Here is a 17,729-nt window from a genome sequence, read left to right as displayed (position 1 = left end):
TGTCTCTTGCTTGCTTGTATCGCCCTGCATCTTCTTATTAAGACCCCCAACATCGCGCATAATAATTTTCAGTACATATCTAAAAACCGGACAATTGTCTTCACCATTCAACTGCGCCTCCAAGCAATCCAGTACTATACTCTCCCCCGCCTCACTCGATCCCACAGGCTGACGACGCCCCCCTGTCGTGCCCCACACTCTACCAAGCGAGCGAGCTGTTGTTGACCTACGAACAATCACGTACTGTACTTTCGTACTCCATACAGCCACACGCCCCGAGCAGAGCAGCTTAGATCCGAGCCTCGGGCAGCATCTGTCCTGCAAGAGAGCTTTCAGAGGATCAATTACCAGCAAAATGGCCGCGCCATTCAAGGTCAAGGCTATCTACGAGTACTCGTCCCCTCATGAGGATGACCTCAACTTCGGTATTGGACAAGTTATCACTGTAACCGATGAGGAGGATGCCGACTGGTATGGCGGGGAATACCTTGACGACCAAGGTGTAAAGCAAGAGGGCATCTTCCCCCGAAACTTTGTCGAAAAGTTTGAGCCAACCGCACCACCTCGTCCAGCTCGAACTCGCACCAAGAAGGAGCCCGAAACTGCTCAACCCGCCGAAGATATCGCTTCTCCCCCACCGCCACCTGTTCAACAAGCGCCTCCTCCAGTGCCTGCACCCGAGCCCGAGCCCGAGATCGAAGAAGCCCATGAGCCCATACATCAGCACGCCGTTCCCGAACCATCTGCCCCGGCTATCCCGGAGTCTGCTCCAAAGCCCGCCGAGCCCGCTCCGGCTGCGGCTCCCCCGCCTCCGGCAGTCCCTAAAGCTGCTGAGCCTCCGGTCCCCGCTCCAGTTCAACCACCAGCTGCGGCTTCACCTAAACCCAAGCCTTCTGGACCACCCCCAGTGACAGAGAAGCCCAAGTCCAGCTCGTTCAAGGATCGCATTGCGGCTTTTAACAAACCCGCGGCGCCTCCTGTTGCACCCTTCAAACCGAGTGGTCTCGCTGGAACAGGTACAGGTTTTATCAAGAAGCCGTTTGTGGCTCCTCCTCCAAGCCGCAACGCTTTTATACCTCCACCGCAGCAATCTCAAACAGCCAAAGTTTATCGGCGCGATGAGGATCCTGAAATCAAGGAACGAGAGGCTGAGACGCAAGGACAAGCTGAGCGAGCGGGGCTTGTGCCAACCGAAGCCCAAGGAGGCGAAACTGAGGATCAACCAAAACCTACTAGTCTAAAAGAGCGCATTGCGCTTCTTCAAAAACAGCAGCAGGAGCAGGCTGCGCGACATGCCGATGCTGCTGCTAAGAAGGAGAAACCTAAAAAGCCTCAGAAGAAACGTGAGAGTGTCGGTCATGCTGAGGCCCCAGCCGAGACGGAGACGTCACCTCAAGAGCCTCCAACTCCCCTTGAGCGAAGTGACACCCAGGATAACGAGGCTCGAACATCTACAGACGAGCCCCAAGCAACCCGAATGCCACCTCCTGCGCGCCGTAAATCGTCCAAGGGACCCGCCGCGGAACTTGTTCATGATGGGAACGAGGCAGACATGTCTGGTGCTGGTGACACCACTGAAGGCAATGACGACCTGACAGAACGTGAAGATAGCGATGATACGTCCAGGGTTGCGCCACAGGCGCCCGCATTACCTATCCATGCTGGTCCTCCCCCTGAAGCACCCAAGAAGCAGGAGAGCGACGAAGCAGAGGAAGTGGAGGAAGAAGAGGAGGAGGAGGTTGACCCTGAAGTCAGGCGCAAGGAAGAGTTGAGGGCTAGAATGGCTAAGATGAGCGGCGGTATGGGTTTCCACGGTATGTTTGGTGCGCCTATGCCAGCGCCAGCGCCTCCACCCAAGAAGAAGAAACCAGCACCGAAGCCAGAGCAGTCTTCTGTCGATGACAGCATTAGTGAGGCCTCACCAACATCCCAGGCTGCCCCGCCGGTTCCTGCAATGATGCCTCTTCCTGGATTCGGCGGTCCAAGTAAGCCAGAAGAGCCAGCGCATCCTGAGACGGAACCTGAACCAGCTGCTCGTGCGCCGCCACCTCCAGTACCTTCACAGCCTGCCGAGACACCGGACGAGGATGAAGATAGTGAGGCCACTCCAGCACCTCACTCCATCCCTACAAGTACGTTGTTGGAATTGACAGTCCAAACGTGATACTAATGTTGCTTAGTTCCTCCTAGAGAACCCGCGGGAGCTCCTCCTGTACCTGGCAGCCGAGGAGCGCCACCTCCTGTGCCATCTGATTGTAAGTAACTAACCATCTTCTAAATAAGACGATTTAGACTCATGTCTCCGTAGCTCGACCACCACCCCCACCTCCCGCCGACGCAAAATCCCAGTCAGACGGATCTGAGTCTGGGGATGAACTTTCTGGCGGTCGTGATAGTGAGAGAGAAAGGCCTACCATGGTTGCAAGGTCTCCTCCCATGCCGCCACCACCAGTTCAACCTCCTCACTTGCCTTCAAGGTCGCCACCACTTTCTCCAACTCGTGAAGACTTCAGTCCTATTTCTCCAGGGTCCAACGCTAGCAACAGGTTAAGTCGACTACCGCCTCCTATTCCAGGATCTGCACCTGCTCCTCCTACACAGAGTCGACCACCACCTCCTCCCCCACCCGGTGTCCCTCGACGACAATCGACCCAAGATTCCTTGGCACAGCCCAGAGGGCCTCCTCAAGCCGGCGAGGAGGAGGCTGAGGAACTCACTGAATACGAGGGCGACTACGATACTGACATTGCTTCCTCGGTTCCTCATAAGGACGCTTTGAAGTCTCACGCCCGGGACTCGAGTCTGGAAGACAACACTCTCCTATCCCCCGCATCTGATGCTCCCGCCAATATACCACCTCCTGTTCCTTCTGCAGTGGCTCCTAGAGCTGTACCTCCACCTGTTCCTTCGCAACCACCCCCAGAGAACAAGCGACAGTCAATGGAAACACCTCGCGCTGCTCCTCCCCCTCCTCCTGCCGACAAGCGGCCTTCTGTCGACGTGCCACGCGCAGCACCACCTCCCCCTCCAGCTAATATCCTACCCCCGCAGCCGCCTCAATCACCTCGTCCCGAAGAGGATTACGACCCATACAACTACTCGGTACCCCCTGGAGGACACGCATATGCCCCTAGGACACCAAAGATCGAGGAAGAGACTGCATTCCCTCCATCTCCATCTGTAACTTCTCCTATGGACCGACGACCCCCTCCTCCAGCTGTGCCTGGTCGCACCTCCAACCGACAGTCCCTTGATATATCAAGAGCTACTGCTGGAAACAGACGGTCCATGGATATGCACCGACCTTCGATGTCGATGGAGTCGGGGTTCATTGCTAACGATATGGATCTGGCTATGCAGAGTGGCTGGTGGAAGCAATCTAACCAGGTACCACCTGCACTCCAAGGCCGTAAAGATATCTACTTTGAGGCCGAGGAGTCGACATCTACGAATGGCGGGCAACAAACGACGATCACACGCGAAATTTCCATCCTATATCAAGACTACTCGCAAACTTTCTTGACTGTCCGCTATGATCCCTACGACCCATCAGATGTTCAGTTGGAGCAGCGCCACGAACCCCCACCGCGTGCGCTTCGACAGGACCAGATGGAGGAATACTATGAACGCTTCGGTCGTCAGATCTCGACGGCAGTAGCATCTAAGAAGGATTCAGTCGTTGCAGACGGTACACCTCAAGGTCTTGTCTTGGAACTCCTCAAGCCTTACAAGGATGTCCTGCCTCCCGTTGGTACTCGCGCATACGGCGCCCTTGTATACTCGAACATGGCCAACGCATCGACCCAGCAGAACGACATGATTCGAGCTGGCGACATCATCACCATCCGTAACGCCAAGTTCCAGGGCAAGCACGGCCCGATGCATGCAAAGTACTCTGCTGAGGTGGGCAAACCTGACCACGTCGCGGTTGTAGCCGAGTGGGATGGTACCAAGAAGAAGGTACGCGCATGGGAGCAGGGCCGTGAGAGCAAGAAGGTCAAGGTGGAAAGCTTCAAGCTTGACGATCTGCGTAGCGGAGAGGTCAAGATCTGGCGCGTCATGCCGCGGAGCTGGGTTGGCTGGAACAGCCAGTCTTAGTACAGCTGGAAACGACGCAGCGAGAGTGATGAGTATCTTCGTAAGAGGATGTCTATGATGATGACGACGACGAATGACAGGAAGGAGTCAAGACTGGCCGCTGGGCCGTGGCTGTATCCCAAGGCGTTGAGTGGTGGGTTAAGAGTCCAAGAGCGATACAGGAGAAGGATATAAGCACTGCAAGAGGTGTGTACATTCAAGACGGGGGACGAGTGGAACATGAAAGATTTAGTTAGTTGTAAAGCAGTTCGATTCAGAAGGTTATGTTATCGACCGATGATCCTTCCCTGTGTTTGTGTCACTGACACCTCTGACTTTGGTGTCCTACGCATATGAAATCCCATGCTTGTCTCCGCTTCAAACAAGTCTCGCATGAATCCGAGACATATACTTTATTTCAGGCACGGTCCGGCCGTCTACACAGCAGTTGTACGGCCACGTTTCTATCTATCTAGTCTGCTACGGGCTGCGCTTTGTGAGGTTACATTGTATAAGCCCAAACAAGCATCATGCCTCTTCCTTTGTTTTTGATCGGCAAGATCTTCAACGGCGGACGGAGGTTGAGCTCAGACCAAAGAGATGACAAGTTCACTGACCACTCAGGTAAACTTATTGCACGGGTCCTCAGCAAATAAGTCGAAGAGAGAACTAAGTCGCATGAGACAACACCAGTATGGGAAAGGTGGTGTTGGGCGAGAGGCTCCTACAGTTATCACGCTTATGCAACAAAAGAGGTATATCAAATCGAAAGTTCAGAAATGGCAGAAGCACATGTACAACTCAAGCTTGAACAAACGGTCTTAGTAGTCCTCAGGGTATCAGAAGAATTGACCCCAAAATCCTAAGAGATCAAATACTTTGGTCACTTTATGCTGGCTTATCCTAGCACTTATGCTACTTTATTGTTGTAGCTTAAGCCTGAGAAGACAATTCTTCTGTTGCCCACCTGGTAGTTTCGCCCTTGTAGTAGCAGACATTGGTTCTTGGCCACCTTGAGAGCTTGGATAAGATATCATTAGGCCAGTATTCCCTAGGTGAGAAATGAGATGACAAATCGGACCATACCTTCCGGGGGTCAGAGAGAACAGGAATTGAAGTTCTATGGCAATAAGGCATTGCACTATGGCCCAGTGAATAAGAGATATGCCTAACTAGGAAGCTGCATATGAACAACCTATGGTTGATTGCTCATGTGGTTGTGACGGCAGGCAGATGATGGTTAAGACCTGCGGTTGAAACACGAAGAACAACTCGGGCGGCAGCATATTGAGCATGGGAAACTCATATTCAGCAAATGGCTGATTCTCATTCACTTGTTAGGCACAATGTGCAACTGCTTGAGGGGAGTAGCAACAAAGGATCCAGGATCGGAAGGTCTGGAGCCCGTCCATTCGGATCGTTCCCAAATCCTCCAGGCATCGCCATTCTAGCCGGGAGCACATTCTGCAAGAGCCTGATAGTGGCATATTTCGCATGTTCCACCTACGGGCCGGTGGCCCCATATCCAGCAAGTGGTTGAAGCATGGGGAAATAGAGCATTTCAGGCGCAAAGTGAGGCGACATATTCCCCTTAGTCTGAATATCGGGTATACGGCTTTGCTGATTGTCGATACCATAGAGTTGTTGGCGGCTATTGACTCTGAGGCCTGACATCGATTGATCTACGTATCTGGCATCACTGGAGACCTTTGTCATGACACCCATCGTCTAAGCGCCATGATGCTGTCAACTTCTCGATTAAGCAACTGTGCAGTAGCGAGCTTAGTTCCCGTAGCATTGCGTCAATCCGACCTGCTGGTCTCGGATAGGTGCAGTAGCGAAAAGTTGGACGAGGAAACAGATCAACTCCGCTAAAACGCGGCTTAGGTCGAGTCGACTGAGATTGGGCAAGACCAGAGACAAAGTGAGGTCAGCTCGGTGACCTCTAGATTCGAAGATTACCAAACATATTGCAGTGACGACATAGAGCTCCATGAGTGGTTTATCCAAGATGGTCCGACTCCAGCTTCGTGTAGGTCGTCCAAAACGGCAATACAACCATCTCCGATTTAGTTGGGTGGAAGTGTAAGCGGATTCCGCTTCCTCGGGCTTCTAGCAAAAGAGCTGCAGGCCGATATTGCGGCCTCATGCTGGTCAGGCACAGGCACACAACGCCAAGAAAGATGAGAAGCCGATGCGTTGATAATTACACTGATTCTAAAGACTGCGAACAAGATATTCAGGGTGCTGGTTCGATCAAGACAAGAACTAGAGGTCTTGGGATTGGTCCAAACATCTATCGAACAGGGGACAGAGCTCACGAGGGCGAATCGGCGGTCAACACATGAACAAGGACTGCATCTCGATGGGTCGGTCATGTTGGTGGTCAACGCGCATCCTCAGCGCGTGCGATGCAAACGAAGAGGTGTGAGGAGCTGCAGGGTAGGACACACTGGTCGGGTCGAAATTGAAGATGCTCCCTCTCGCTTGTGTTTATGTAGAGCATTTGCTGAACGACTGTGTCTGTGTAGCAACTCACATCAATGTGTTAATGAGACCCAGATGCTTCAAAGAGTTCATGGCGTCCTGTGTCCTACACACCCGGGCGTAATCACGATGCTGCTGCAGGAGTGCAGGAGTTTGGTTCCCACTTGGTTAGCAGGGCTTTCCTTGGATGTCAACATCGACTTTTGCAAAATTCGAAATGCCATCAGTCAAACCCCATTATACATGTCTAGATAAGGGTAGACTAGCACAGACGTCACCGCAGCTGGGTTGTAACATTTGTTTCCAAACAAACAGCCTTACGATATCCACCGTCGTCCAGATATCAACAGCCAGCAAAGCTTTGAGTTGGCTGACCCGCTGCGCACGGCACGGCCCAGCGCCTAGTTAGTTGCAATGAGTCAACCAAATTCCAGCTTTGATACGCTGATAAACCTGTCAATCTGGCGCAGTGGAAAGATCGTCGAGGCTGGTGTTGCAAGCTGTAGGCCTGTGGAGAGGGATTTTGCTGTGTAGGTACTATGTAGGACAGCTTGCTTGCCTAAAGGACCCATGTTATGACAGGTCCCCTAAATAGCAGCAGTTCGACACTAAGTCGGTTAGGCGAAAGGCGGAGTCGAGGCCTGTCGCAGCCTGACCGTCTCGATTGACGATGACAAGAAGCCCGTGGCTCAGTCATAGCATAATCGTCATTGCAGCCTCGTCACCGACATTGCCAGCACAGAAGGCTGCCTCTTGCTCAACATACTCATGAGGCAAACGCGGTGGACAGAGAAGGCTGACGCGTTCCACCATGATCGATAAGCCACGGCAACAACAACAGTGAGCTAACGTTAGGTCGCAGGTGGATGTCAGAAGAATTGTCCTCTAAGACTTAGGCTACAGAAATAAAGTAGCCTAAGTGCCGGTCTAAACTGACCTAAAATGGAGAAGTTATTTCGTCTCTTATGCTCCCCGGGGTCAATTCATCTGACACTTAGAGAGGTCCCTAAGACTAGAGAGATTCTGCGCAAGCCATGGGCGAAAGAGGTGAAGAGTGAGATACCGTGGGATCCAATCGGCCTTGCATAAGAGATTCCGGGGTCATCGGGGGTGGCCCAAGACATTCTGGATCAAGAAGAGAAGCCAAAAGACCCGGAAAGCGTCAAAGTGAAAATTGACTTGGATGGTTGATCCATCGAATGGTTGGTGGAAGCTGACTATCCATGTGGATGGTGAAGGAAACGTTGAGTTACAGTACATGTATCCTGAAAGGTATGCAAGGATTGGACGGGATGGGATGCACAGACATGACTATGATAGCCTAGCCCATGGAATTTCTCTAACTTGAATAGTTGTGAAGTCGTAACATGATGCACCTACTTGGCTAGGTAGGTAGGTATGCGCAGGACCAAATTTGGGGGAGCCTGAGGATGTTGTATTTCTCACGATATGTAATGCCTGAGGTGTGCAAAGAATCACCTTGGTACCTAGGCAAGGCAGGTAGGTGAAAGTGGAAGCCTGTGAGGCACCTTCCGTGCAAAACACCACAGAAACTCATAGAGGAAGGTACGGATGGACCAGACGAAAAGGGAAATACAATCCATTGGAACGCCTCGTGACTTGACCAAAATTCTCTGCATCGCTCACCTCACTTCAGACGATGATGGAATCTCTCACGATGAATCAGGACAACCTCCAATAACCCTTGCAAGGCCTCTTTACCTACCTAGCCTTGTACTGCACTGATACTGCAGCATTGAACCAGCCGGGACATCTCCCACAAACCCGCAGTCTTCTTTTGCTCGCGAAACTGAGACGTACAGGGCTTACAATTCGTTTGGTTTATCGATGATGAGCAATAACTGGGCCGTGAGCCAACGCACGACGAACCGAGTTTCAACACCTTTGCTCCACTGTGATCTCGCCGGGGAAAGTGCAAGGAAAGAAAGGGAACACAGCTCTGACTCTGTGCGTGGTCACAAAAGATTGGCGGGTTTTTGGGAACTTGGAGAACGGTAACGTTGGTAAGGGTCCTCCCCAAACCTCGTACTCTAAAACAAAGCATCTCAAGTTACAGCAGCTAAGCAGCAGGTTAGTTACAGTATTCGTTCGGTCTTGGTCCGAGACCACCTTGAATTCTGATCCGATATCATCGCCGCAGTCGTCAACTCTAGTACTGTAATTAATCATACTGCGCCAACACGCGCTTGACTTGATCGACCACTTGAGTGAGATCCCATCGATCGACGGGCTTGGAAATCCGTGACCCTGACTGAGACAGGATTGTCGCCCATCACCCCAGGAAGACCGAATCGACGGGACGAGGCAACAGCCCACCTATGGTGTGACTATGAGCTTGACATGAGCTTCCTAACAGCCACTGCACCCCCAGCTGTGGCCTGCCCTAGGATGGTACACCGTCACAACGTCCTCACACGCGCACCCTCACGCTCATTTTAGTGGCCAGCAGCTACAGACGCACACTAGGGATCTCATCCGGGGCCCTCTGCAAGACTGCAACTTAAACCAAACCCTGCTACGAAACAGAGTCATCTACATACTTCTGCGGACGAGTACTGCAATTATGTTCTCTTATTAGACATTCGACTGCGATAGTCGTGTGCGATGTGTGTCAAAAGTCGGAATGCATCGCGTGGGGTTGTCACCCACCTGAGTTACCGTTGAAATCGCCTCCCTAACGATGGCCAACTTTTCTTTCACGGCATCGCCTGTGTCTCAATTGTCTCTTTAACCGTCGGCGTTATGGTAGCAATGCTGTCCTCTACGACTGGATATTGCTCACTCAAACTCTGCCATCCAACAGTAAACTACAGAGATGCTAAGGCTGCAACAGTGTCACCGCTGGCTGCAACGAGAGGCACTAGGGGGGTGTCTATTGAAGGTTAACCTACCTAAGCATGATTATGAGATGGTCGAGCCTGAGGCCGGGGCGAGGCGTTTCTTCCCTCCCCGCCGTGGTCCGGGTTGACAGGTGGTCCCAAAGTGGTCCGTCCCGCCTGAGAGAATCGACCAGGTTCCTGATGTGGCCTCGAGTCCATGCCTGAGCACAGCACACGTCTTACCGTACCCCTGGCATCTTAAGCTCCACTGGTTGCGTATTAAGGCCAGGCTCGGTACCAAATAAGCCCCCCTCCCCACCTTCAACCAACGTCTATTAGTCTACCATCCATATCAAGGCAGACCCGACTTTAAGAAGATATATCTCTTGTGATTCTTTCTTCACATTCACGACACTGATATACACCGACTTTAACCCTCTGACTCAACCTGACAGAACCTGGCTGTGTTATATACTTCACAGTCTACATCACTCGACCACCTGTCAAGCCATTACTACGCCACGACATCACTTAAAATCTCCCCTTTGGACGCTAAGTATCGAGACCACTTAAACATCTCCTGAACTATATTTCATTTCCAACATCAACCTGGATTGCACAATATTGGACCTCATTCAATTGAGAAATATCAAACGATGACACCCAATTCATCGTTACGGCGGCAACGCAAAGTTGTCATCACCACTTCCCCCGCTCCTTCAGACTCTGATTCACGCCGCGACTCCTACTTTTCAGAAGCCTCCCAATCAACAGCACCTACATCCTACCACTCAGCTTCTGGATCAAACAACAAGACCCTTGATGGATCTCAACATCGCCAGCCGACGGCGCCCATGAAGGTACAATCAGCTGCTGAGCGAAGATTCGACACTGAATCTTCTTCTTCCATCGCTACATATGACTCGGTACTGTCTGAGATGGCACCCTTGCGTCGGGACTTGCCTGTAGGCGGAGAGGAAGCACAAATTGAAACTGAAGATGAGGAGGAAGAGGAAGAGGAAGAGGAAGAGGACGAGGAAAGCGGCGACGACGATGACGAAGACGATAGGGAGGAGGGCCAAGAGGAGGCAGATAAGGATTATATCCTGTCCGATCCGGAATCACTTCATATTCCCCCAGTGCTGCCACCTTATCGCGGAACCTCCAACGAACGCCCCTGTCGGCCATCTACGCCTCAAGACTTTGCTCGCCTCTTTCCTTCGTTGGACCGACTCGCCGTACGCCATGACGATTGTACCTCGGACGGTAACATGAACCTTCGTGTCGATACTGTTGTCCCCTTCGGACATACTCGACGGACACTTGCTGTCCAGCTATTCCATCTTCGAATGCACGACCTTGCTCGCCGAGAGTTCTCAGTCCGCCGTTATTGCCGTGATTCTGGACGAGAGGTCTGTAATTCCAAGCGAGAGTATGCCCCAGCACCTATCAACACCGTTGCTGCAGCACGCCCAGCGCTTCAGCGATCGATGAGCTCAGCCATGCGTACAATGACAACCCCATTTCACCGACCGACCTCCAGCAGCTCTTCTGTTTTCAAAAACAGCAATACCGCCAGCGCCTTGACACATTCTGACAACGCTTCCGTCTGGTCTGGCTCTCATCACACAGAGAAGTCGGATTCACAAACTTCCAAACCCAAGGCACGAATGGTCCCCACCAACCGCATCAAGCTCGAGTTCAGCAACTATGCCCGTGTAGACATTGCACGACGGGGTGGGCGCACAAACAAACGATATGAGTTTGAGTGGTGGGGTCACACATACGCCTGGAAGCGTGTGATTGACAAGAATCTCAATGTCGTCTCATTCCATCTTGTTCGAGATGGTCATGGTGCACCTGTGGCTCATATCGTTCCTGAGATGCGCAGTCCCAACCAAGTCCTCGACGACGAAATAGCCGGTGCTTGGGTCACTCCTTGCTATATATGGATTAGCGACAGCAGCATTATTGATGCAATTACAGACGTGGCTGAGTAAGTAGTTTCTTGCCCCTTTCGTGATGATTTGTTCTAACATGATTTTAGTGTAATTATTTCCACTGGCCTCATTTCCCTCGTTGATGACTGCATCAAGGAGCGGTGGCAAGTCAAGAAGCCTTCACACCGTGCCATTCGAAGGGACACTGGCAATGTACACTCCAATCCCCGCTCTTTCATGCCAAGCTTCTTTCATCGTCGCCATTCTGAAGAGCACTCGTCGAGCCGCGGCTCATTAAGATTTGGTCGCAAGCCTGTCGCTGCATATTGATAGGCAACAGCAGCTTTGATCACCTGCAACTGGCATCCATTCCGAGCGTCTCAATCAGATCGTGGTCGTTTTTGCTACACAAAACAAGGTCATGCATGCTTCATCATTATCTGCAAGACAACAACTTTCATCTTCTACCTTTTTGTTTTAACAATTCTTGTTTCCTCCGTTTAGAACGGTTGTGTATATATTGGATATTTCTTTGTTTTATTTTGCCCACGCCCGTCACAGACTGACAGGGCTGCGAGGTATGGATAGGCACTGGAGGGATTGGAAATCTCATCCCTATGGCATCAGCATGTAAGGCGCTTCGGAGTTTTGGGACAGGACCATGAGAAATGAGAAACCCTAGGATTAATGATCTGGCTTGGCTTGGTACACTGCCCGGTGTCTCGATTTACCCCGGATTGGACTACGCCTCTGACCCCAGATATGAAAATGGGTATGGCTCAGAATGAATTGAATCGCTTCGAAATATTAGACCGAACTAGACACATGCATAAAAGTGCCTGATACTCCAGATCAGGCTAATAAGTGCATACAATAATATATCATCATGAGCTGACATGAGCGGCGAAATGAATCAATCCTTTTTGTATTGTGTAAAATCTTTGGACAGATGCATGTCTATCTGAACTATTCATTGGTATAGGTCAATCATTGGCCCTGGACCTCCATCCATCAGAAAAAACCCTCATGCATTCCCTACCTATGTAACCCTTGTCAAACCAGCTCTAGATGCACCTGGGGACGTGGAAATCGTGCCACTGTAACGCCACAGACGCGGGGGAAACGTCCGGCTCTTTTTCTTTGCTTTTCTTTGCTTTTCATAGCTGCAGACGTGCCTTGATTTGGCACTCTGCAGTCTTTTATTGAGATCCATGCAGGTCTGGCCAACTAGTTTCGCTCTAGGTGCTTTCTATACGGCGGCATATCGTGAAGACGTCAGAAGCCGTTGATTTTACTGCTGCTCGACATCATTGTGTCCCGTCCGTCGTGCCAAACCATGTGCCAAAATCAAGCTTCATGAGCAGGCGATTGATACCGCCGACCCGAGCAGCCGTAAAGCCACCACGTTCCTCTGCGTCATCTGTGTCCCGTGCTCTGCCCCGTCGCTCCTCTTCCTCGTCATCCTCCTCAGTTGCAGTGGCGGGAGCTGTGTCGCCCTCCCATTCTGCTGTGAAGATTGGATCGGACTCGAGCGCGCGCAGTGCGGCGACGACATCTTCTATGCCGGAGCGGACACGAGACTCGATATCGTGGAGACGGCGTTTAACATCGCGCTCTTCGGATTCGAGATCGACAAAGGCGTCGACTACACCGGCGTCTTGTTCCAAGTCGATAGAAGTGTAGATAGCATGTAACCGGTGTAAGTGAGCAACGAGATGATCGATGTGAATGAGGAGATTGTAGAGGGGTTGTGTAAAGGTTGGTTGAGTAAGGAGTAGACGGTGAATGAGAGTACGTAGGTACAGGCGATGTGCTGTAGAGAGAGTTTGAGGATCTTGTGGGGGAGTCGAATCCGATGATTTGGAAGTATCGTTCTGAGTTGCAGCTTTATCATTCTCGCTGCTTAGCCACAAATCATCTTCATCGTCATCCTCTTCATCAATACCACCATCCTCATCTTGAAACTTGGTAGGCGTTGGCGCCCTAGACCTACCATGCTTGGGATCGTTGGCTGTCAACCACTCGTGAAAACCCTCCCACAGTCCAGCTACAATTTCTGTCTGTAGGTAGGCTTCCGTTTCGGCAAGGAAGAAAATGGCAGCGCTGGCTGTGGTCCATGAGCTACGCATCGACGAGGATCGTGCTGTCCATCTCTTTCGAAGAAGAATAATCTGGTCCCGATCGCCTCTTGATGTTGGGTGATGACGTCGTAACGATGTGATCTTCCATAGATCGGTAAGTCGGATGTGCGCTCTGCGCATTGATAGTAGGTAGGCGTTGATGCATGAGTAAATCTGAACATCTGATGGTGACAGTACCATATCCAGTGGTGCAGGTATCTGGATAGATAGTAAAGAGGGGACAGAGAATAAAAGGTTTCGGAATGGTGATTCAGACAACAAGTTCGCAGCTTCTCGGCTGAGGCCAGAACCAGATCCCAATGGCGTCGTCGTCTTGCTCTTCGTAAGGTTGAGTCGCAGAAGATCTCGAGCAAGCTCAAGTTGCTCGTCTTCCTCAGCGTGCTGGCCCTGCATAGATGCCAGAACAGCCCATGTTCTAGCAAGAACTGCAGCAACCTCACCCTCTTTGACCGTCACATTTTTCAAACCATCGCCCTTCTCATATGCCAAGTTATCCGCTCTCCTCCATCGACTGCGAATCTTCTCGTCTGCCTCGTGAGTCAACTGCATGGCAAATTCACCACGACCCAGCAGGAAAAAGTCTCTGAGTAACTGTAGCATTTCCGTCACCTTGGACAGCGGAAGGAGTTTCTGAAGTGTGTTCTCAGACAGAGATATTCGCACGGCAATGATGGCTCTAGAAAAGCTGGTACTCTTCAGCGGAAAGGAAAGACTTGAAAGCTCTTGTAGTTTGGATGACAAGTGATCCAGACCACGAAGTCCCGAGTCGATATTGCTCTTTACTCTGATGTGATTTAGCGACTTGCCGATGAAGAGCATGGAAGAAGCTGTGCCTGGCGTCACGAAGGCAGGCAACAGACTCGACCGTGATATATATTCCTGCTTCCATTAGCAATGCTCTGTAAGGATCTGTCCTCAGACTAACCTCTTCGGACTCTTCCACTTTTTGAACGAAGAAGTCTTCACTTCCAAAACTTGGAAGTCTGCCGTATAAGATCCACGCAGAAACCTGCTTCAGCCAAGCAGTCTCGGCGACTGCGACCAGACTCAAAGCCGTCTCTTGAACATCCCTATAACCACTCTGTAGCTCAAGCCGTAGGCGGTCCATAAGCTGCGCGCCATGGCAATCATTGCCCTTCTTATCCTTGGCCAGCATAAACTGCACCATCTCCCATAGCCAGTCCATTCTCCTAGTCCAATCCTTAAACTCGCCCATGACAGCCGTCAGAGGCACAATATTGTACGCACCAACCAGCTCCGGGTCATCTTGTAGTATGCTCTCCTCGACATCGAGTACTTTTCGCTGGAAGGCGGCTAGATGGATCGAGTCTATGGCTGTCGCAACGGCTCGGCAGATGGTCGATGGGTGTGAGTTCGCTACTTGGGCCGTGTAACTGATGAGTTTGATGTGGACTTCGCTAAGGTGGGCGGCTGAGGCGAGGAGTTGTCGCTCAGCGGGCGAGATTCCGGATAGTGCATGCGGCTGAGTGGTGTCGGTTCGGAGGAGAGGGGATGGATGTCCCGAGAGGGAGAGGAGGATTTCGTGGAGCATGATTCGGAAGATCTTGAACATACAATTAGCGGTGATGCATCACAGGATAGGGATGGTAGAAACACACTGAGTCTTAGCTTTCCTGGACTTGATTGAATCGCCGAAATCACGAAGAATAATTATAATAACGCCAATGAGCTCGAAACGGCACATGAACCAGTCACTTGGCCGTTTGGCTGTAGATTATTATGGAGGGAGGTTTGCTTGATGCACACTGCAAAGATCTCGTATCCGAGCTCTATCTCAGCCAATGGGCGATATTCAGCCGAGCTCAGACAATGCGACGGCTGCGATATCGTGGTCTTGGAACGATTTGGCCGTTGACATTGCGCGCCGTCAACAATATGTATTTTTGGTAACCTTTAAAGCGAAGCTCTTTGGGCGCGACGCGATGGCAGCTACTGCCCCGCGATCACACCGTACTAATCAACATGACTTCATACTGTACCGCTGATTCACTTACACGACTAGACGATCTTCATCTTCGGTTTTCTTTGGGTCATTAAATCAGTAAAGCTTAGATTTCAAAGGTTTACTACTTAGGTGATACAATGGCTTTTCAAAATGAATCATCAATAGAATCCGTATTGCCGCCCAACAGAAAGCTCAAAAGAACCGCACCAGAATCAAGTCATAACCGCTAATTCGATATCTTTCATCTTACCAGCTCAGTACTGTCCCTTGGCAGGCTTCTTTCCATTAGGATCAGGGCCACTTGCAATGCTGACATTGTCACCATATGTGCTTTGCGCTCGTTGACCATTGTCTGGTCTTGTCTCGTAACCTCCGTTGTCTGTAGCCCCAACAATGATCTCGCCACCGCCCTTAACTTTTCCGACAACCATGCCCTTTGCAACACTCTTGAGAATTGCACGTCGGGACACACCTGTGACATCAATGTAGACAAGTCCAACGTTCTTGACACCGCCACCAAGGTTGCGTGACACCTCACCAGCTTCAGGACCCCAGCGGTGACCAACAACAGTTGTCACACTGGATGATGTGCCCGTAAGCAGGTTCCGACCAGCTTGTTCAATACCATCGACAACAGTGTTGAAAGCCATCAAGCTCTTATTGAGCACACCCGGCTTATAGGTATCAATGGCCTGACCGTCCTTGTCATAACCTCTAGCCCGTCCATCCTTACGACGAGTGACGGTTGCACCAACGTTCTGCGCGATGTTACCAATGGTGCCGACCGTGTTAGCAGAGAAGGTAGCTGCCTTGGTCGAGAAGGTATTGATCCGGCGAATATGTGCATGTGTAGTAGGGGCGAACGTGACAGGCTTGGCGTTAGGCTTTGTTTTCTGGGTAAAGTTATCGGCTTGGCCTTGAAGCGTTCTGGAGACAACGTCGGAGGTTGTGACAATGAGTCGAGACGCCTTGGTTGCGCTGCTCACAAGGGTTGACTTTTTGTAAGACGGGTGCATTTCCATCTCAGTCCATGGCTGCGAAACAGGCTGTACAGAGATATTCTGGCCGCCATCGGCGGGAAGAGAGATCTCGACGGGGTCTGCGTGTGTATTAGCAAATCAAAGCGGCACATGGACATTTGCTAGTACAAACCTTTGGAACCAGGCTTGATCTTCTCGTCTTCCACCACCTGGTAGCTATCTGTCAGCTCTCCCAGGACACTGCCGTCCTCCTCGTCAATAAGCACGATTCGGCCCCCATTCTGTGCACTCTGGCTGCCCTGAGCATAACCTTCGCCAGGGGTATAGTCAGCGGGATTGTACGCGGGGAGCTGCTCTCCAGCGGCCTCTCGCGCCTTGGCCTGCGCCTTCTCGGAAGGTCGAGGTGGATGAGGGGGAGCTGAGCGTTCAAGGAATGCGGTGCACTGGGCGAGAATGGTCTCAAAAGTGTCGACGTCTTCCTGAACACCAGCTCGAGAGTTGGCAGGAGGGAATTCGATGCGGGTAAAAGCACCGCTGTCGGGGCCAAGATCCCAGCGGGGAATCAGATAGCTTGTAGGTGGCTGGTGGTAAATCTGAGTCGTGGCAGGAAGAGGAAGGTCGAGCTCAGGAGGGAGATGCAGGTGAAGGTAGAAGTCCTCCTCGCCATCGGAGCCAGTTCCTGAAGGTTCAACGAAGCCAGAGGAGGTCGGGACCATTAGGAGCGACAGGGTCTGGGGCCCCGAAGGAGTGAGGGACTGCTCTTTGCCATTGGTGATATGGTAAGCGTTGATGCCCTCTACAGCATAGAGAAGCTTGGGATCCTGTTGGAAGGTTTGTTAGCATGGTTGAGGCGCAAAAAACGGACGTCATGGGCTGGGCAGAGCAGCTGCCATGATGCGCTCGAGGCATGTCTTGGCTTACATTAGACATATTTGCTAGAATGTGATGTTTGGTTGATAGAGAAAGATGCGATTCCAGGGATGTCAAATGCAAGAGAAAAAGAGGAATAAGTTTAGGTCAACGAGTAGAAGGCGAGAATAGGAGAGATATGTTGGAATCTTGGAACTTGGAAAGTCGCAGAGTCAAAAGATGGAGGGGTCACCTCAGGTTATGACAGCACCCTTGATCCACCAACTATAGGCAAGACAGGCGCGATGCGCGTCAATGCAATGCAATCCTTTGAAATGTTTGTATGTTGGGCGCTTGTTGCAAGGGATTGATTTGACGTTGGCTGCAAAGTGACCCCATTCTCATCAAAAGAGGAGGGCGTCTGTCGGCGCTTAAATTCATTCATTGTG

At 51.4% G+C, this 17,729-nt stretch overlaps 4 protein-coding genes across 4 annotated transcripts; 2 read left to right on the top strand and 2 right to left on the bottom strand.

The window, feature by feature from the left end:
- Positions 1–355: 355 nt before the first annotated feature.
- FIESC28_05002 (uncharacterized protein) lies at positions 356–4,098 on the top strand (the record flags this gene model as incomplete). Its single annotated transcript, XM_031159149.1, has 3 exons — positions 356–2,132; positions 2,181–2,255; positions 2,309–4,098. The coding sequence occupies 3 exons, from the start codon at positions 356–358 to the stop codon at positions 4,096–4,098; spliced, it is 3,642 nt and encodes a 1,213-aa protein (XP_031016793.1).
- Positions 4,099–10,060: 5,962 nt separating this feature from the next.
- On the top strand, positions 10,061–11,674 carry FIESC28_05001 (uncharacterized protein; the record flags this gene model as incomplete). Its single annotated transcript, XM_031159148.1, has 2 exons — positions 10,061–11,400; positions 11,452–11,674. The coding sequence occupies 2 exons, from the start codon at positions 10,061–10,063 to the stop codon at positions 11,672–11,674; spliced, it is 1,563 nt and encodes a 520-aa protein (XP_031016792.1).
- A 977-nt stretch (positions 11,675–12,651) lies between these two features.
- Positions 12,652–15,037, bottom strand: FIESC28_05000 (uncharacterized protein; the record flags this gene model as incomplete). The annotated part of the gene is made up of 2 exons (XM_031159147.1): positions 12,652–14,364; positions 14,411–15,037. 2 exons carry the CDS (start codon positions 15,035–15,037, stop codon positions 12,652–12,654), a joined length of 2,340 nt encoding a protein of 779 aa, XP_031016791.1.
- Positions 15,038–15,705: 668 nt separating this feature from the next.
- Positions 15,706–17,361, bottom strand: FIESC28_04999 (uncharacterized protein; the record flags this gene model as incomplete). Its single annotated transcript, XM_031159146.1, has 3 exons — positions 15,706–16,550; positions 16,604–17,252; positions 17,353–17,361. The coding sequence occupies 3 exons, from the start codon at positions 17,359–17,361 to the stop codon at positions 15,706–15,708; spliced, it is 1,503 nt and encodes a 500-aa protein (XP_031016790.1).
- Between the last annotated feature and the right edge of the window lie 368 nt (positions 17,362–17,729).

The sequence above is a fragment of the Fusarium coffeatum genome (assembly GCF_003316985.1).
Source record: "Fusarium coffeatum strain FIESC_28 chromosome Unknown BRIP53273_contig_108, whole genome shotgun sequence".
NCBI classification, from domain to species: Eukaryota; Fungi; Ascomycota; class Sordariomycetes; order Hypocreales; family Nectriaceae; genus Fusarium; species Fusarium coffeatum.
Note: the sequence above shows the minus strand (reverse complement) of the source record. Positions and strands in the feature narration are given on the sequence as shown.